The 19,488-nt window shown below is 43.3% G+C and overlaps 1 protein-coding gene across 1 annotated transcript; it reads left to right on the top strand.

The window, feature by feature from the left end:
* Nucleotides 1-957: 957 nt before the first annotated feature.
* Nucleotides 958-19,471, top strand: T265_14698 (hypothetical protein; the record flags this gene model as incomplete). Its single annotated transcript, XM_009174836.1, has 11 exons — nt 958-1,149; nt 4,754-4,835; nt 8,004-8,113; nt 8,405-8,500; nt 10,774-10,869; nt 12,768-12,994; nt 13,833-13,983; nt 16,274-16,369; nt 17,134-17,229; nt 18,913-19,008; nt 19,339-19,471. Coding segments are annotated over 11 exons (1,374 nt in total), but the record flags the coding sequence as incomplete, so codon positions are not given.
* Between the last annotated feature and the right edge of the window lie 17 nt (nt 19,472-19,488).

The following is a 19,488-nucleotide window of genomic DNA, read 5'->3' as shown; positions in this document are numbered from 1 at the left end:
CCCACACTGACCTTTGTATCTATATATATATATATATATATATATAATGTTTGTCTTGGTCCTCCTCTCGGAGTTGCGCAGCTCCGCTTAGTTCCGATCTCGTGCTGTTCGAATTAGTTTCGAACCTGCTGTTGTGTTGTTTACTTGGGCAGAATTCCTACTAGAGTGATTTGGTCGGGTACGGTTCAACTGAGCGTAGGAGGTTTATTGTTGATTACCTCCACTGGATTGAGTTATCTCTTGAATCAAAAATAATCATATAGTTTGAACTTGGTGTCATGTGCATCGTGACCGATTCCGGGTGAATGTTTTGGCACATTCGTGTTTCTGTTAGCCACCACATTCCCTTTTCCTGCTTATGACTTCTTGATAGGCCACTCGATGGGCAGTTTAGTCACAATTAGTACACGTTCTTTAACGCGGGAAGTTAGTGGCTTCAATCATGGGTGTGGATTTGTCTCGCGTGCTTATTTACAATTTATGGAGCAGCTGCTGCAATGGTCGATGATGCAACCGAGTGTTTTTTTCACTGCGCAATGCGCTGTTCAACCATTCATTTAAATTGTGGACTATTCCTTCTGCTATTGTTCCCCATGCGGACATTCTATTTCGGTTCATTGTTCGATGACGAGCCTTGTGGCCCAGACCACCGGCTTTTTCTCAGCGGGTCCTTACCATTCGCCAGTGGTTTACGTAGATAGTTCTTCTTGGAGCACATCTCCGCATTTCAATCATTCCCTAGCCGTGTAAATGCAGACGCAGTGGTTTGTGCCTTACGGTCAGTCGTCTGTTCGAATGCAGGTTTATTCCACTAGGCACATCATTAGATTGGAATTGAGCCGGCTTAGCATTCAGACACGTCACTTGCTCGATTTGCACTCCATGTTTTGGCTACCGAACTTAATTTAGTTCTCGTGATCAAAATGCTATGTTTTTGTTAATATTTCAGTGAACTTGATGTACGGATTTCGTTGTCGTGTTCCATGGTCTCGTTATGCTATGTTGGCTGCATCAGGATCTCGAAGCTTTAGATGTTGTTCTGTCCACGCTTTTCGGTATACTTATCTTTTTTCTCTAGGTACTCCAAAACGGATAACCTCAAAGATCAATTCACTGAAAAATGTCCATTATAAGCCGGGAGGTGGCACTGTAAGTTTATGGACTATTTATTTGTTAACTTGTTCCTCTACACAAGTCTTTCCTTATATATGCCTTGCAAAGACATATATAAACCGATAGGTTTTCACGAGTCTCGTTGTGAGTGACAGGAAATCGGCGAATTCCCGTCACAAAACCAAATGCATATATGAATTCCATTTTGGCTGCAAAAAAATAAATACAAAATACTTGGTTACCAGGAAAAGTTTTCTCGGGGCTCTTTTCGGTCCATCTTATTGTTTATAAGGCAGCGAGCTGAAGATCAGATGCCGGATTTGCTTAAGAAAGGGCGGGCCTATATCGATTAAAGATTATTTCTTGTTGAACTGTTTTGTTTTACTACAAAGATGAGAGGGTAATAACTGTAAGCAGAGGTATATCTACTCGCTTCTGGACGGGAAGCGAGGATATTTCATTTCTGAGATATAGTACTTGCATATCTGAGGATACAGATGTCCCTCCCGAGTACAGTTGGAAAATAGCAGATAGATAAACTTCGAAAGCAAACTGTGAGGAAATTCAAACTAAACAGTTTCCTGCTGGAGGAGAGTGTCCTGCGATCCTGGAAAACGCTTTCAATACGTGCTTTCCAACACAATACACAAGAAAAGAGTCCGTATAATGCCTCATGTTGTCGACATTTGGAAGTTGGTATTCGCGACTATAGGGGAGCTTTTGCTGATTCTTCAGACGCTTGGCTTAACCGTCTAGAGTATTTTGAGGGTTAAAATTCGACATAAGTTCATTAGAAGATGAACTTTTGTCAGGTTATCAGGTTTGAATAGGGGGATAAGACAGAGCAAAGGTGAGCTCACCAGCGTACTTAAAAGCCCCAGTAAAACCAGAAGCTATGAGGTTGTCGTTGCTGTGGGCCAAAATAAAAGGTTAAAAGATACCGCCTTGAAGTACATTGGTGCGAAAAGTTGGAAAGGATTGTTACCTACCGAGTTTTGTGTGCAGTGAGCGAGTCATGAATCATGAATTACGAATATACTTTTTATGGAATGACCTCATTGTCATGCAGCTTCCCGGTAGAGACCTTGGCGGTTTGGACAAAAAAACATTTCGCGACCAAAATCTACATTTTAATTCTGGTCTCTTCGTGGTCCCTCCCCGTTATCACGTCTTATAAACTCTTACAGCTGCTGCTCTGTTTATCAACATGCCATCATTAGTGGAAAACTTGTTCTTTTCAAGTTATCGCAGTATATTCCAGTGCACTCGAAATCGGCCGAAATCGTCATGTTGGCCCTATTCATTCAAATGACAACCGCTAACTTACTGGTTTTGATGTAGTAAAGCGACAGACTGCACTGCAACATTCGATTCACTGAACTTCAACCTGTGCCGTCTACAGTGATCATTGACAGTGTTGCGGAATATAGGTAGCTCGGTGCGATGCTTGGTTTTGTTTAACTTAGTCGAGACTACCCCGACGGTACGACTGATCGTAAAATCATCATCATCATCGACAGCATGACATCAGTGTTCAACACCGATGCTTCACTGCCGTAAAGTCGTAGTCGTAAAAATCGTAAAATCGTAAAATATCCAATTTGTAGGAGATAAAATGGTGCCGGTAGTTTAAAGAGGGTACGTAGTTTAACAGCCGATCGGAAGCGCCTGCAATTCACCGCTTCTCAGTTTATTCCGACTAAAGTGATCGCAGAGGACTAATTATCACTCACCTACAATGCGTATTTACTTTTATACGCGCATGTGGTATAAGGTTAGACAGACAAGGCTTGGATTTTCTGAGCCACGAATTCTAAGTCTTTTTGCTTTATTGATTAGCCGCTGCCTGTTTCATGATAAAGCGACGTGTCACAGAATCAGTATACACCAGGAACTAATGGTTCAGGTTGCTTAGCAGGCGCTTTTTAATCCGTCACCATACTGTGCGCCATGTGTGCTGGATAGTGAACAAATGAGTCGGTTATTGTTCTCCCGGTTCCACTTGAATGGCGTCACAATTGTGCCTTGTAATTTCGCGGTAGCGAAGGCCGCGTTCGGCTGAAACAGAAGTGCGACTTGATCCATAGCTTTGTTATCTGATTATGGGAAATTTGCTCTGACGACGCATTAAAACAGGAGCCCTTGACTCTTGTTTTGAGAGGCGATGGGGGCTTACATAATTCTGTATGGAAATGTGTACTTTTATCATCACAGTTGGTAGAAAGCCCGTAATAATTGGCTTTTCTTTTAAGAGCGATACTTTGGCCTACCGATGGAGTAAAAGACTACACCGGACTGAGCAGAGTTTCCCCGCCGGAACAATTCAAACTCGGTTCACAAACAAGTATATGTGTTCCTTCGGACCCAAAGTGTCCGTCGGCGCGCTAAACTTCTCGACGCATTCCTGTCCCTACTTCTGTGAAGCGAAATGTTTTGAAGGCATGACGAGCAAGTCGATTAGAGAATAAGGCAATATAAGACACTTTGTTTGGTTCCAGCAACCAAGAGAACAATAAACAATTTAATCGTACAACACCAAGCAGAAATGGCGCATAGGGTGGTGCCCGGCTAAAAATAATACTCTTTGGAGTGCATGTGATTGGTAGACCTTTGTTACATTCCATTCACACCCCTCACATCCATACGTGCGATAATGGTGTTGTCGCTCGCTAGGCTGGTGCAATCACTTCATTTCTGTTGGACCAATTTTAGACACCTCAGCAGTCTGTATTTCTTTTTTCGGAATAACTTACGGGGAATATTTAAGACGCCAGTTGTCTTCTTCGCCCGTTCGTCTTTTTTCTATTCTTGATTTTCATATACTCCCAGTTAGCGTTGTTATGGCCGTTGAAATTAATCTAGATATCTCCCACGTGTTTATTCCTGGTGAAGTTATGCTTGTGAGTGTATTTGTAATTTATCTCTGTCCTTCCTGGGCTCGTGACACGTCCTACAGAATCAGTCAACTTGTTGGAGATTGGGTTATCCTATCATCCGTGTCCCTTAGCATTCTTGTTATGCCCCTAGCGACTCAGTATGCAGCTGGTTTAAGCGCTTTATGTTGCTGAGGTTTATGATGAAACAGGTGATTCAGTTTGGTTTGGTTGGTCCGTTTAGTGTTTCGATACCTCTGGTCCGTAAGCTTAATGAACCAGAAAATAATGGGTTGAGCTCTCATTTTCCTTCCACGCTCCGTACCGGTTCCCGACCGTCATTTTCAAGATGTCAGTCTTGCATGTGCTCACTTTATTTGCGCTGTCTTGAACTTTGTTCATTATAGTTCACTCCTATGGATACGTGTGTAAGAGAGCAGTCAAGAAAAAATGACGAATTAGGGCTACCTATCATTGGTTGGGAAAATCAGTAGTTTTCACAGGTAATCGGTTAAAGTGCGAATTCACTTGCCGAAAGTTTCCTGTTTCGAACCCGACCTCTGCATCCCGATTTCTCCTGTCTAGCCTTGGGGAGCTTGGCAGTATCCGAGCTCCGTGATTCCTTCAGATGGCATGATAGCTAGGAATCCAAACGATCCCACAGCTGAGCAATTGTTATTATTATGGTTCCTAGTTTCTTTCTGATTCATGGAACGCTACGCCCTTGGGTAACCACCCTTTTCTAACAACTTCTCTGATCTTTTCAGGTAAGTATTGTCAATGAAAAAGTTCAGTTGGGCCCAATCGCCAGCAAATGTAACTCGTTCGCCAATGTGAAACACAAACCAGGTCAGTGGGTAGCGTATGTTATGTGGGTATCACTGATTACTTTGACGTAATTTACCACTTACTCTCTGTACCATCTATCACGTTTTTGTGTGCTTTCATCCATTTGGTGACTCCCGAACATCTGTCTTACACATTACGTAATGTATTGTTTCATGGTTCAGTCAGAGCTCATCGTCACTGGAGGCCTCCCAATCAAGCCTCTTTCCGCACGTGATGGGTGGCGTGATTGGTAATCCGTCAAACTGCTTATTATCGTAGTAAACTCCATGTGGAAACACGCTATCCGAGTGGATGAATTTTGTAATAGAGAGCATTTTCACTGCAGTTTCTACCTTTTATTCGGGGAAACGTGCAAGAAAGAGCGAAGATGACTGCAGCACCCAATTTTCCATTGTCTTCTTGACTCTCGTTTTGAACGGCCCTTGTTGCTACTACGGTTGGTATAGTATTCATTGGATGTGGTTTGTATCGTTCCTGTTTACAGAGAAGTGAGCTACGTGCACAGTGACAATCTGGAAAGCACGCTGCAGCTTCAGAAGGGCGGATCCGAAAACCAGCTTCATTACTGGATTCTGTCGATTCCCGAGTGAATACAATTGTTGTGCGAGAAAACTTATGAAGATTATTGTTCTGTGTTGTTCATCCGTCTAGGACGATTGGTTCTGGTCAGTCCTGTCAAATCCCTGTTATGGTCTCCCATCGAGTGATTTCCATTAGATAGAAATTCCCAGGGCAAATCTGAATTCCTCGGTGCTCCTTGATTCACGAAATCGAACACCTCCCGGAAGTCGTTGGAACAGGTCGTGCTTGGATGTTAGCCCATAGTCCATCAAAGATACCTCCCACAACGTTCTGTCAGATTTAAGCCAAACAAAAAATCTCTTATAGTTTTTCTGACTGGAAAATTGAGTACCCAAGTTCACCTGGGGGAGGATTGGTTGTTATATTCAGCACCCATATACAACACATGGACGTTGGTCGCACAATGTACTGCGCGCATACGGGGTCCAACAGCAACTTATTTCAGTGCGAAAGAAGTCATCGCGTTGCTTGAGATCAGCTTATCCGAGCTAGCCGTGGACACCAATGTATCACGTTAGCTACAAATCACTGACCAGCCCAAAATATAACCGCTCATTTTAGACCAGTCATCTAGATTTGGATTACGCTTTTGTTCCTGCTCGTCTTCTCTCGGAGATTATTCACACACACAGTAAACTAACTTTGTATTCTATAAGAAAGCTTCTGACCGCCTTCACATCTATCATCACGACAGCAACAGCCGGACGTTGATTGAAAAGGGGCTCTGGTGAACAGCGCGCGAGAGGTTTAACCCCGAAAACGTTGAATCTCACTCAGATCGTTATCTGCGCTGGAGGGACGCCGATACACTCCACCCGACAAGGAGGCAGCGAAAACTGTCTTAAATGAGAAGAGGAAACAAAAACTCCTTCGAAGACATGTGTTAACTATTGTCTCATGTTCTCAAGTTATCCAATCGACAGCTGTATTTGGCGAAGTCAGCCCATTTTTTCTGAAGGCGATACATAATACAACTAACTCTTTCGTCATATTTAGTGGATATGCAATTAGATCACTAGACTATGAGCATTCCTCGTTATATTTTTGGTTGAGTGATTACTCGAACTGGTAATTTGTTTTTGGGTCCTCGAGAAAACTATCCTAGTTTATAGTAGGTGGTTGCATACTAGTCTTCCGCCCAGCAAGGTCTGTTTGCTTTGATCAACAATACAGGTAACTCAGTCGGGTTACTTCAGACGAACAGCAGGTCAGGAGATGAAACTGTTACAATCAAGTTCACTCGAACAACGAATACGGAACCTAGAGTGGAGGTCAACAATGATGTTTCCGAACTGACAAAAACTCAGTGCTTTGCTCCTCATCAGTAGTATACGCCAGTACACCACCACTGATCTCTACATCCTTCTTTCTGTATTCATAAGCAGCAAACACGAGTCAGTCCCACAAATCTGCATGCACCCTGATTTTTAGAAGTTCTGGGGCCCGTCTCGTCAACGCCACTGGTTGGTTCAGGCACAAAAGCGCGGAAACCACATGACCTACCAATCCAACCCAGAAACTAGCAACGACTTTTAGGGTGATAGTCCGTTTACTGTCTAAATCGATTTTATGGTCTTCCACTCTTACTAAATTTTGTGAAGGTTCTACATCTAAACTGTGCATTTGTTGCCAGTTTGAAATGTCAGGCTACAAAGTTTTGACGATGTGATTTGAGGACACACCAATGTGCTACTTGAGACAGTATGGAAGTTTCATTCGCTTAGAATGTCTGCCGTTGGTTTCGAACGCAAGGTTGTTCTTTTGATAAGGTCACACCCCAACGGTGACAATTGTAGTGATAGTGGTTAGGGTTATCACTATGAAAGGATTCAGCGGTATCGACTGGAGTGTGACACACCCGCAGGATAGCCGCCACCACCAGAAAGTAAGTATACCGGGTAGTGTGACAGTACGGGATATGTACTATTTAAAAAGGTGAATAAACGTGATGGTGGATTTAAAATGAGTTAAGAATGCCAACTGTGTAACTAATTTCGGTTCTGTTTCTTGATAGCCGTGGTCTGTATCTAAGACTGATTCTCTTTGGACATTGTTTACAGAGTAGAATCCACCCAGCTTTTTCATATTCGTCAACCTGTAAGATGTGATCTGCATTCTGAACCGAACAAGCCAAACAAAACAACTACTGACGTTGCGTCCTTAAATCGCGACGGGGTCAGAATATTACCACAGTGCAAAGTTCTCGATCCCAGCTGTCATGTTAGACGCGACGCAGTAATTCTGCCTTACTTCCACAGGAACACTGTAACTATCGCGTAAACACTTGCGATCAAATGTAAACAGTCGTTGTACCACATCCGCGCATAGTGACTGGCCATTCCATCAGCAGAGGTGTGTCCTTCTGACGAATGGACAAAAAATTGTTCTTTAACGGGCGGCTCGGAGATTTCGAAGGTTGGAGAATGTCGCGTTTCCGCAATCCGGTCTGGAATGACGTATTTAACTTAATTGATCTGTCTGTTTACGCTTACGCTTTCAGAATTTAGACCCATTATTTGTCCATGTATGTAGACCCATAATTACTTGTTCAGAATGCATTTCTCAGTTCCTCATCATGCCTTCCAGGTGGTGGAAACGTAGTTATTGTGGACGAAAAGCTTGACCTCACGGGAGTCCATTCGAAGATAAGTTCTTTAAAGAACGTCAAACATGTTCCTGGTGGTGGTCAGACGCAGGTAATTCATTTGCGACTACTGCGAGTTTTCGCGCCTTACATCTTGTGTTCCAGATGGCAGTTGAATGACACATTTTATTGACCTGTCATATCATTACTGTCTTCTGTAAGGGCAGCCTATTTCATCGGTGGAATCGCTTCTTTTTAGCATAACTTTTGTTCTCCTGCACTAGTACTCATTTTTAACAGTTTTAACCTTTTTAGTAAATGTAATGTTTCTTTTTAGGTTGTTTTTTCTCCATAGCACTGAATACTCAATCCCATCCTTTCATTATTTCGCCTTCCCGTCTAGATTAAGACCTATAAGTTGAATTTCACAGAAAATGCCACCTCTAAGATAGGGCGTTTATCCAAAATGACCCACACTCCCGGAGGTGGTAATGTGCAAGTAAGTCATCGCTTGTATGGAGGATTCAGTTGGTGTCCGTTCGAAATTACCATACGCGTTCGCCTAATTGGTGTTATTAATTCACTCCATGGGTCCATCCTGATCAAACCTGTTTATTTTTATCATTCGTTCATCGTATTTGTCTCTCTCTTATTCACTTGGAGTGTTTTCAGTCTTCTGTAAGAATTTGGCCACGACCTTAAGTGATGCTTCACACATGATCCTATGATTGCATGGTCAAGGGTTTTACTGGAATTCGGGATGCTTTTCTCCGCTGGTTGTGTCTTCGCATAACATTTTTAGTTCTAACAAGATTTTGTGGACATTTGGTTTAAAAATCGCCGAATAATGAGAATAGTGAGAAATAGTGTGCTTTCAAAGGGACGGTCAGCTTTGTCATGCAGTCGGACACTCCCTTTTGTTTCGCGATTTTCAGCGACCACAGCTCAGAGCATCAAGCAAAACCAATGCGCACCTAAAATGTCATGATGAGCCGTTCATTTTTGAGCACCCGTTCAGGCGAATTTCGCAACACTCAACTGAAAATAACTGTTCTATGTACATAGAGGGTTTTGAAATCAAGGGACCTTTCAATGGCATTCTCAAACTGCAACCAAACACGAAGCCAACATGAGAGTATTATCCAGGAGTAGAATCAACTTTGTAGTTTTGGACCTGCTGTTTTCGATCAGTTTCATCAAACTAACCATTCTCGCTAAAAGCGCTTGTGACCTTCGTTTAGGACTTTCTAACAGTACTGCTCCCTCTAAATGCGACAGCCTACTTCTGTTATTCCAACTGATCAGCTCATATCTGAACTGAAGAGGTATAACTAGAAAATCCAACTGACATACGCATGTTTCTCACTTTTCAATCCATCTGGAACTTCCAGTGTCTTGTTTCGGAGGGTATCCGATCTCACAGTTCTGAAAGAATGTGGAAACAAATCAAGGTCGATTGACTGGCCCAAGGTGAACAGTGCTGGGGATATGCCATTACTTGGCAACGCGAAACTAAGATGAAAACTATTAAAATAGGATCTTCGGCTACTCCTGGTTACGGGCCGTACGGTTTGCCTTAAACATTAGGAACTCTACAAGTCTTGCACGTCCCCGGTCCGAGTGGCGAGGCTGCTATCACTCTCTAGTCGGACTATTTAGCTTTGATGTAATACCCATATGCATTTACTTATTTGTTCTCACTTGTTTCTCATATGCTTTTTGCACTACCTACCCACCCTTTCTCCTTCTTTCCACTCTTTACTAGAGCATTCTTCCTCATAGTCGTGTTACTGTTAAGTACCAGGGTTTGTTACTGGTGTGTCGTTGTCAGTGACGATGATGATTATCCAAGCGGCGTGACCCAGTCGCACAGCAATGTCCTTTTGATGTCCCAGAATTGGTGTTTGTCCACAAAAATGGGTTGCACCTGCCGACATCCTTATACTTACCCTCCTCCCCCGTCCGTCTTCGGATGTCATCGACGCGGATATGAGGTTTACTTACACTCTTGTTCACACGTTATCTCCTTTCAGGTTTGATGCTGGAAAAGTCCTCAACGAGTGTTCGCTCGTCATCGAGACGCGTTGAGCTCAGGGAACCATATATCTCAGACCATTCACATGAGCGTTGTGTAAAAATAACCACTTCGTTTGTTGTAGTTGTACACTTATAGCCATGTGCTTATAAAGCTTTCAGCTTAGTCACGATCGTGGGCACCTTACTCATATCTACACACCAATGCCTAACTGTTGTACAGCTGCGATGATTTCCAGAACACCAATAGTGAGTACATTAATACGGAACTCTTCAAGCCACCACCACAAATGAAGGAAATTGGCCTTTATTCGTAAGGGCTGTACATGAGATCGTGACTAACGGAGAACATCGGAGTCAGTGCTCTAGTTGGGTTTATTTTCGGCGTGGTATCTTTGATCTTAAGCATGCTTTGAAGTGCTTTCGTCATCCATCCCTAATTATGTACCTGTTTGTCTTTCTGAATATCATCACACTTCCAACTCTTTATCCTTCCCACCCTACTGTCTTAGCTTATGCCTTTTCGACTCATTCTGGGGTGATGAGTCTCAACCACTGTTCTATGGGTTAATTGACTCCTAGCAGATTCACCGATTTTGTCTAATGTCTGAACCCAATGGTCAGGTTATTCCAGGTCATTGAAGTTGTTTGTAGGTCTTTATAGATTGCCTTTTGTCGTGATCATTCACTGCATCTTTCCTCCTCACCTTTGTCCTGTCGTTGCCCCGTCTACCGTAGATTAAAAATGATAGGTTGAACTTCTCAGCAAATGCCGCTCCCAGAATAGGACGTTTGTCCAAAATTACCTACACTCCTAGCGGTGGTCAGGTACAAGTGAGTCTACCTTTTTCCAGGGTGTTCACTCAAAAGTGAACCAACATGCACCGCTTCTCATTGAGGGTCACTACAGTTGACCTCGTTTTTCCTTGATACTGTTCGTCCGTGCGACACTAATTTCCAATTCGATTATTCACCATATACTTCTCTTGAAGCGCACCACTTAATGGGATTCGATCCTAAACGATTATTTCACAGTCAGTGTTATCCTGCCTCTGAATGTGAAATTAATCCAGTTCACGAATAACTGCTTTTACTACAAGCTATTGGGTGTCGAGCATCGTTGAAGACGTCGCCGGATTTTTCTTCAGATGTTTTGTACAACAACGTCTAGGTCTTTACTAGTTCAGTACTACCGAAGTCCATCATATGGTAGGTCGCTTCTGTTGGTGTATCATCTGAGGCGTTCTGTCGTTTTTTCCATTTGAACTTAAACCCATGATGAAACGATCGGGAGTTTCAATCCGATTCTTGATTGCTGCTCACAATAGTACTAAAAATAAGGTCCGAAAGTCTGAAAATTCATAGACCAGATAAATAAAGCTTAAATAGTTGATGATGAGGATAACTAGGAAATTCATCAGTCGGTCAGCACATGCCAGTTTGACTATAGTGTTCGAAATTCCAGCAAGGCCATCCGTTTTCTCCCTATTCTCCCTCTACTTCTGTTCAAGTGAGAACAGCCAAGTGTTCAGCACTTATCACCCATGTCAGCATTTCATCTAATGCAATTAGAGTCTTGACCCTCCAAATAATCTTAAAACGCTCGAGAAGGATGCAAATCCTGCTACGACCAATGCAAGCCAAATACAGCATCTAGCAGGCTTCAAAGTTATCCATCGTTAAAAGATAATTCTTTTGCCCATTCGTAGTTAATCATACCTGGAATTTGCCTCCAAGTTCCACCAGATATTCATCATTCATGCATTCAGTACATTCACCCTGTTGAACAGCCCATCTCCACTGTATATAGTTCCTATCGTTATGTTTCACTTGTTTTCAAATGTTCATTTCGGTTTTTCAGCCAAAACACCATGTGCCTGACTGCAATGGTTCTAGGTGCTGCAGCCTCGTTCATCGAGGACAAGCACAATGAGTGGGTGATAGCCACGCGTCGGAACCGCTGGCCAAATAAGCTCATTGATGACAAGTTATGTTTTTTCTGATATGCAAGGGACTGGGAGCTACGCAGCGGAGGCGATAGCTTTGATACACGATCGCCCTTGGCTGCGTGATTTAATATTATCTATCAGGGTCACTAGCCGCTGGTTTCTCTCGCCTCTGAATCCTCATTCGGGTAGACGGCACTCAACAATGCGACTGAGTTGACTGGTTGGCAAATCATTAATTGATCATTCCTTGGTCTTTTCCACCCTGTGCAAAGCCAAGCGAAAGGAATTCTGTGGCGGATAGTTTTCTGGCTTGCGAAGTACGTGGCCCTCGAGAGAGTGACCTTTCCAGAAAACCATCTGGATTACCTCAGTTTCCACCAGACCCGCGCAACGCCTCGGAGGCCCTGATGGCCAAACACAGGGGATCTTCGAAGTCCTTGCGCACACAGGGGTAATGTCTGCGATCCATAAAGTGGGACAGATAGTATCACGATATTGTACTCTACCCTTAACTCTCAAGCTGATGTCACGTCGGTGCCACAATTGTTGGTTGGCAGACGCTTTCTCGGCTTTCCCAATTCCAGAAGCGTTTTCGTCATTGACCAGTTAGCCGGGACTCATTCAGCCACTTGGACAGAGGAATTTATCTAACTCGTTGGTCAGTTCGCCTGCAAGTGTGAGGTTTGGGTTTGCTCCAGCCAAATCTTACAGGTTCGAAGCGCCTACTTCCGAACTGTGCAGCAGACTTATTTATGTTATTTGAAATAGTTTTGATTTCTAGAGGGGTCTGATCCAAGAGGAGCAATATCATCGGTGTACCCGATGTCTATGAGCGAACGCCTCCGGAGTGTTTCGATCCCCAGGGGGGAGGCAAATAAAGAACACGCAAGTAGTGTATCGATTTCGAAGTTAAGGAGAAAGGGCGATAGAGGGCATTTTTGCCGGACACTCATTGTTGCGGTAAACTCAGGAAAGAATTCGCCGTGGATGCGTACCCTAGGAGGAGGCATGTGAGACCTGTATAAGAAACAATAATTTGGAAGGGGCGTCCTTCACTGCCTTCACTGAGGATCAGCCAACTCAAAAACAGACTTCAGGCAGAGAAAAGTGACCACTTTCGGTCATCGGATGAAGTAACACAGCTCTAACATTTGCCGCAAAGTGAAGGTGCAACCTGGACAGGGACGAAATCCAGTCTGGTTTTTGTGGATCTTAAATTCTTGATGATGGACCAATCTGTATAGGATAGAACCAGGGACTACTTGAGACCTGTGTTCAGTAGACTGGTGCTTTGGTGGTTTCCACACGATTTTCCTGTATCCCTTTTTGAGTGTATGTGTCACCGTGGAGACGCACTCCATTATACCTGCATTCTTTCATCATCCAAAATAATTCAGAGTAAAGTCATCAGGTTAGCCACCAGGGACTCCCCACTGTTTTTGAAGACTTCAGGGTGCGAATCGCCTGGACCAGACGCTTCTTTGCATAGAAACACTGAAAATGCACGCCTCTAGGTGTATGTATTAAGCTATCTCAAAAACAAACCTGGGACTACAAATCCCCTCCATTGTAACTTCGGCTTATCTGAAATCCTCCTTTTGTCATACCTTGTCGACAGCGGACCAAGGCATCTGAATCATCAGATCTCGATTTTTATGAACACCGAACAATGTTCCTTTAATTTTTTATTTTGTGTTACGAGATTCTGCTCTCTACTTGGTAGGCGTTGTCAGCAAAAACGGCTTTTCATCCCCGTATGTATGAGGAACCCTGGAGCACTTGATGAAGACGTCTGACCATCGAATGCCAATTTACAGATGTGTTTTATATTTTTATCTGCTTATCCAGGGCTCCCTACAGCTTCCAATTCACAGCGCCATACGGAGTTTGCGGTAACCTACCGGTTTTCGCAGGACTCCGGAACTCGCTCTTTAAAACTTTTGGTTGTAATACTCTATTGCAGTTCATCGGAGGTCCCCCCCGCAAGCGTAGTTCATCAGTAAGTACTAGGCCCAACCCAAAATACATCAATAGCGATCTTCAACCATGACTCGTTACGGGCGCGAACTTTGCACATATCGAATTCAGCTCCGGAGCGGCTATCCATGTGATCACGTAAAATTGCCTTGATGGCCTTTTGTACTCTCTAACTAGCATGATATTCTGAATTAGTTGCGCTCCACATCAGAAGTACTCACAAACGCAGTGAGCAGTGAAAATTTGGTGTTAAATCAGAACGGACAAAGTAAGCAATAATAGGCAGCCTCGACTGTATTGCTTTGGAGGCTCTTGTATCCCATGGAAGAAAATTCAGCCATTGATGATCACTCGCCTTCACTCCTGCCAAAGTCCACGGTATGATTGCGAAACCTGACCTCTGTTGGTGGATGTTCTGAATTCTCCCCGTATCTCTGACCAATAGTAACTGACATACGTAACCGATACAAAGGATCTGTGGTGCGCTGATTTCAGGTACTTCTCATATTTATTTCTGAAAACTTCGGTGCTACGGTTATGTGCCACATGTACTGAGTTGTTTTCTCTACAAAATTCAATATGAGTATCAAGAGTAAATGTGCTGTCGATAATCTCTATTTGTTAAAAATTGGCACACCTCGTCTTTGAAGTGCCCTAGGCAACTAGATTGAACTATCGCTTAATGAAGGGGCCTCGGTTCACTTCTGGAAATTTCACTCTATCTAACTTTCCTTACCGATTGTTTAATCGCTTAAAAACAGCCTTCCCAGACGCCGTTTCGAACTCTGCACTGGCTGTTCAACTAAGCTTCTGACCGGCTGTTCAGTTGCTGGTTTATTCACAGCCCTATTCCTTTCCTCTCTGACCTTTTTAAAATATTCTGGTCAAAACTATAAACGGGAAGATCATCGACGTTGATTTAGGAACTGCAACATCTCTAGTGCACCCTTCCCTTGAATTCAGTGTCCTTTCTTCAGGCACTTACTGTAGCCGGTTCCTGTGACCGGATAGGCTGGTCCTACGTATCACAGCTGTTCATCGTCATGAGCACTATCCAATCATGCCAATTTCCTTGAAGAATGCTTTAGCTGAACAATCGGTAACAAGACCTTCACTGATTAGGATTCATTATCGTTTTCAAAGTCAAATCCCGTAGATGGGTTGCAAGCCAAGCTGGTAAACCTTCTTTTTCGGAAACCATGACCTTCGTTTGGTACAAACGAGATCACTGGTAGGTTGCCCTCAATGTGTAGGGACCGGTACCGAATAGAAGTACACTGTTTTTGGTGGACGGTATCCAGGCCTGCGTACTACTCATCAAGGTTTATTTGGTAACAAATCAGTTGTGACTCCATCTGGTTTCTAAATATCTCATTGTTACTGACCCTCAGTGAGTGACCAGTTCATTCCTCGGTTTTTTTGCACCGTTTTTGATGAACTGATCATGGTTTTTTCTCGAAATGCCCTGGGACGTAATTTCGGATTGTGTAGGTTAAAATCACCAAAGCGTGTGGGATGTAAAATTCCAAAGTGCCCGTTTTTTTTTCTAACGGAAGACTTCAGTGTGTTCTGGGTCAATAAAGTTCCTACCGTTAGCAAACTCAAAGTTGGAGCTTCAGAAAACCTGTGATATTTTCCGTTGATTATATTGATAGCAACACCTGGTCAAAGTATTGTGGCTGTTCTCATCGGACACTGTCGTGTGCTTCCTATCTACTCATTTGTTCACACGCGGTACTCGTGCTTGTTTGTGTGGATGAACCTGTCAGGGACGTAGGTGGTTGTTTGTTTGGTAATTTGTCTGAATTCAGACGGTAAAACAAAATGGTCGTTTGTGTCGACTTGTCCCCTTCGGTACACTTGTGTTCACACTCTAATGTCTTAATATTACCAGAAGAGATTCATTTCCTGCTTACTCGCCATTTTTTAGAGACAACCATAAGGTTCGATGATTTTACAATTTCAGCTATTTTGGTTCAGCTTTCTTTGGGTGTACGTCTGAGGACTATATCCTGACTGTTTCATTGGGCGTTTTCTAGCCCCTGTGACTCATGCTGGTTCTTTCAATAGAAGCAGCCATGGCTCCACCACCCTGTCATACCGTCCATTTATTAACCTCTCTGGTGTCGGTTGATAAACCATTAAAATCCCTGTCTGAATGATCCGCTAGAACCGAGGTGAGAACGAGCTTGGATCAACTTTCACTGGTTTATATGGCTTTCCATAACCCCTTTCGGAGCAGTTGCGAAAAATTTTGTAATTGGCCGCCAATATGTTTTACCGTATCTTTATTCTGTCGTCATCTGTCGTAGATAAGAAACGATAAGTTAAATTTCTCGGAAAACGCCACTCCCAGAGTAGGGCGTTTGTCTCAAATGACCCACACGCCAGGTGGCGGCAATGTACAAGTAAGTGTGTGTAAACTGGAACTTTTCGCCAGGTGTCCGTTATGATCATCAGACTAAACTAACTTGTCGGTTGAAGGTCTGTTTGGTCCGTGTCCCACTGCACGCGCAAGGTGATGCCTAACGAAGTTATCCTGGGACCGTAGAAACCGGTGTTCTCGCATAATGCAGTGGACAGCGGGCAAATCACTCGTGCGCTTCGCGCATCGGTCTAACCTTGTCTTACAGTCACAGAATGGTCGAACGATGTGTTCTGACTACAATTCACCATCACACACTAGTTGGCATCCATCTTAAGAACTTGGTGTTGACTAAGTATTGCATTGTGTGGCAATGCCTAATAGCCGCACTGGCTTTGTTCAAATCGAACAATCGCCAGTCTATTTTCCTCGCTTGCTTAATGCTGGAGCTGTTTCTCTCCAATATTGAACTTGTGTATCCGTTTCTGTCTTTTTTGTACTACTTGTAATTGTGTTTAGATGGACGCTCGCCTCCCTTTCCAGTCATAAGGTCTTCTGTGTGTTCTAAACTTCCGATCGCTTTCACTTCCTCGTTTGTCATTCCTCACAACTCGGTTATTTTGTTCGCCTATTTGTCATTCCATCTGTTTTACTCATCTCTTGTTTGAGTGAGCTGTTACAGAATTTACAGGGTGTCTTCCGCGAGTGATTTTGGCTCCCTCTAACATTGCGCTTTTCGTAGTAAAACCGTTGCCACAGCGGTTCGTCAGTAAGTTTCATTGATCTTTCCTCTGATTTCAAATATAGATTAGGAATGAGAAGCTAAACTTCACTGAAAACGCTTCTCCTAAGATAGGTCATTTGTCCAAAATGACCCACACACCGGGCGGTGGCAATGTGCAAGTGAGTGCAGAAACTTGAGACTCAAACTCACCCGTAAATAACCGACCCGTAATATCTAACTGTTCATCAGTCATCTACTCTGCATTCGCCGCTACTCACCCCAAGGTATCCAGTTACGAACCGAATCAAGAACAGCTGCTTGTACCACCACCGAATTAGCAAGGATATGATTTATGACCAGTGATATTTCTTCTTTTATCGATAATCCTGCTTGAAGACGAACGCGTCCGGTTCCGCTGTTATCTCACATAGGAACTAGATAGTTTGAAGCGGATTCAGCAAGTGTGTTGTTTCTATCGGCACACTCTAAGTGGTGTCAGTTTTCACTGTCTTGGAATATACATCTTCCATATTAAGGTGTCCCTAAAATGTTTGATACAACTTTGGGATGCGTCCATAGGGAGATATTACGGTAATGTCAAGTTACGATCTCCCGAACGTATTCGGCTGAGCACTGACGAATGAAGAATACTGAAACATCTTAATATCGAAAACATGTGGGTTTCTGCCACTTCAAGGACTGCGAGTGGTTAAGCTAGAAGCACCTGTTTCAAAACCTTGGTATATTTTGGTTTTGTTTGGTTTCTGTGCGCAGCCCTGCTGATTTGCGATGACGTTTTAAGACTAACTTCAGTGAGGTTGAAAGCCCATAGTCATCAGCTTTCGAAAGCTCACTAGAGCACTGAGTAGATAACCCGGTAATTTACAACTTTTTGGTCCATAGACGGCGCTCAATATCCGCACAATGACAGTTTTGACGTGTCTTGATGGACTAAAGCAATCGAGCAATTGGATTAAGAGTACCAGTTCAAACGTCTAAGCCCCACTTAGGCATCCCGGGGTTTCAGCGATGCTGGGAAATCATCCCACAAGACTTTTCAACCTGAGACATGGTTGCTTCAGTGAACAATGAAATTTGGTGAGCTGCAAAAATATGAAGGCAGGTTAGGGCGGTTTTTATATTGAGCACAAACGCAACAAATTGCAACATTTAGGCGTAGAAAGCTTTACATAACGCGTAGAGGTTTTTGGTAGCTGAGAGCATTATGAGGATAATGAGCACCTCCATAGACTGCTTTCATATCGCTTCCGTTGTTTAGCTACACCTTTTGATTAAATGCAATGTCAACTCGAATACCTGGCTGTGTAGTGTAAAATTGTGCATCTATTAAAGAGATATTTCCCCATCCCTGCTATACTTTTCGCTAATCCATCTAACCAGTGATGGGTTTGATCCATGATATCTGGTATATTGCAGCAAATTACTTAGCACGGTCCCCTGGCCAAAACAGTTCAGAGAGACCCATTAGCCTTCAACCCTCTTCATTACCCAGTCGTAATTGTTAAACGAGCTGTGGTTGTCAGCACCATTCTACACGTGATGCAGATCTTTGGGCGATCCGATAAAGGTTGTTTGTTTGGTCTACCTTTGTTTTCCCGCTTGGACTCACCTTTTCAATAAATACATTTCACTTTCACACTCGATATCTGATGCTGTTGTACAGATGTCCTGATTTCGACGACATCTGGGTTGTGTTTCTTCAACTAACCAATTACTTAGAAGTTCTTATTTCGCTAATTGCGTTGCCAAGTGTATTAGCTGGTCTAGCCTGAGTTTCAATGTAGACGGTAAGTCTAGCGACTTCCATTCAACATAGATTACGTTTTTTCGTTCCTATTCAGATTGTCTCACACAAGTTGGAGTTTGACAAAACGGCCAAGTCAAAAATTGGCTCTCTTAAGAACGCCCAACATCGAGCTGGGGGTGGAGATGTCCAAGTGAGTGTGGATTTTCATCCTGCCCGTCGGCCGACGGTGCCACTTAATCCTGGATTGGGTTTCCTTTAAGAACAAGCTCTTTTGTGTGTATGTTGATCTCTTTCCTGAGCTTCGCGCTTCTCAGCAGTATTGGGTTGATTAATGGAGAAATAATCGATAAATCGTCCGGAAGAACTTCGTCAGCTGCATCTAATTAACAGCTTCCGAATGTTCTGTCTGCTATTTTTTCACGCATATCCCATCTTCTGCTGTTCATTTGCGAATTCTGTAAACCAAGTAGTCTAACGACTCCATCTCAAGGCCAAAATTTTGTCTACTTGCTTATTTCAGATCTTTCGGGAGCAACTACCTTGGTTAAAATACAACAAGCCGAATCTTCCACCAGAGGAGCGTGCAAGAATCAATAAGCAGAGGTCGCTCAGTCATAGCGAGATGTCCAACTCCATCAATTCTAGCAGCACATGATACTGACTTGTCACC

Source organism: Opisthorchis viverrini (assembly GCF_000715545.1).
Source record: "Opisthorchis viverrini unplaced genomic scaffold opera_v5_244, whole genome shotgun sequence".
NCBI lineage: Eukaryota > Metazoa > Platyhelminthes > Trematoda > Opisthorchiida > Opisthorchiidae > Opisthorchis > Opisthorchis viverrini.
Note: the sequence above shows the minus strand (reverse complement) of the source record. Positions and strands in the feature narration are given on the sequence as shown.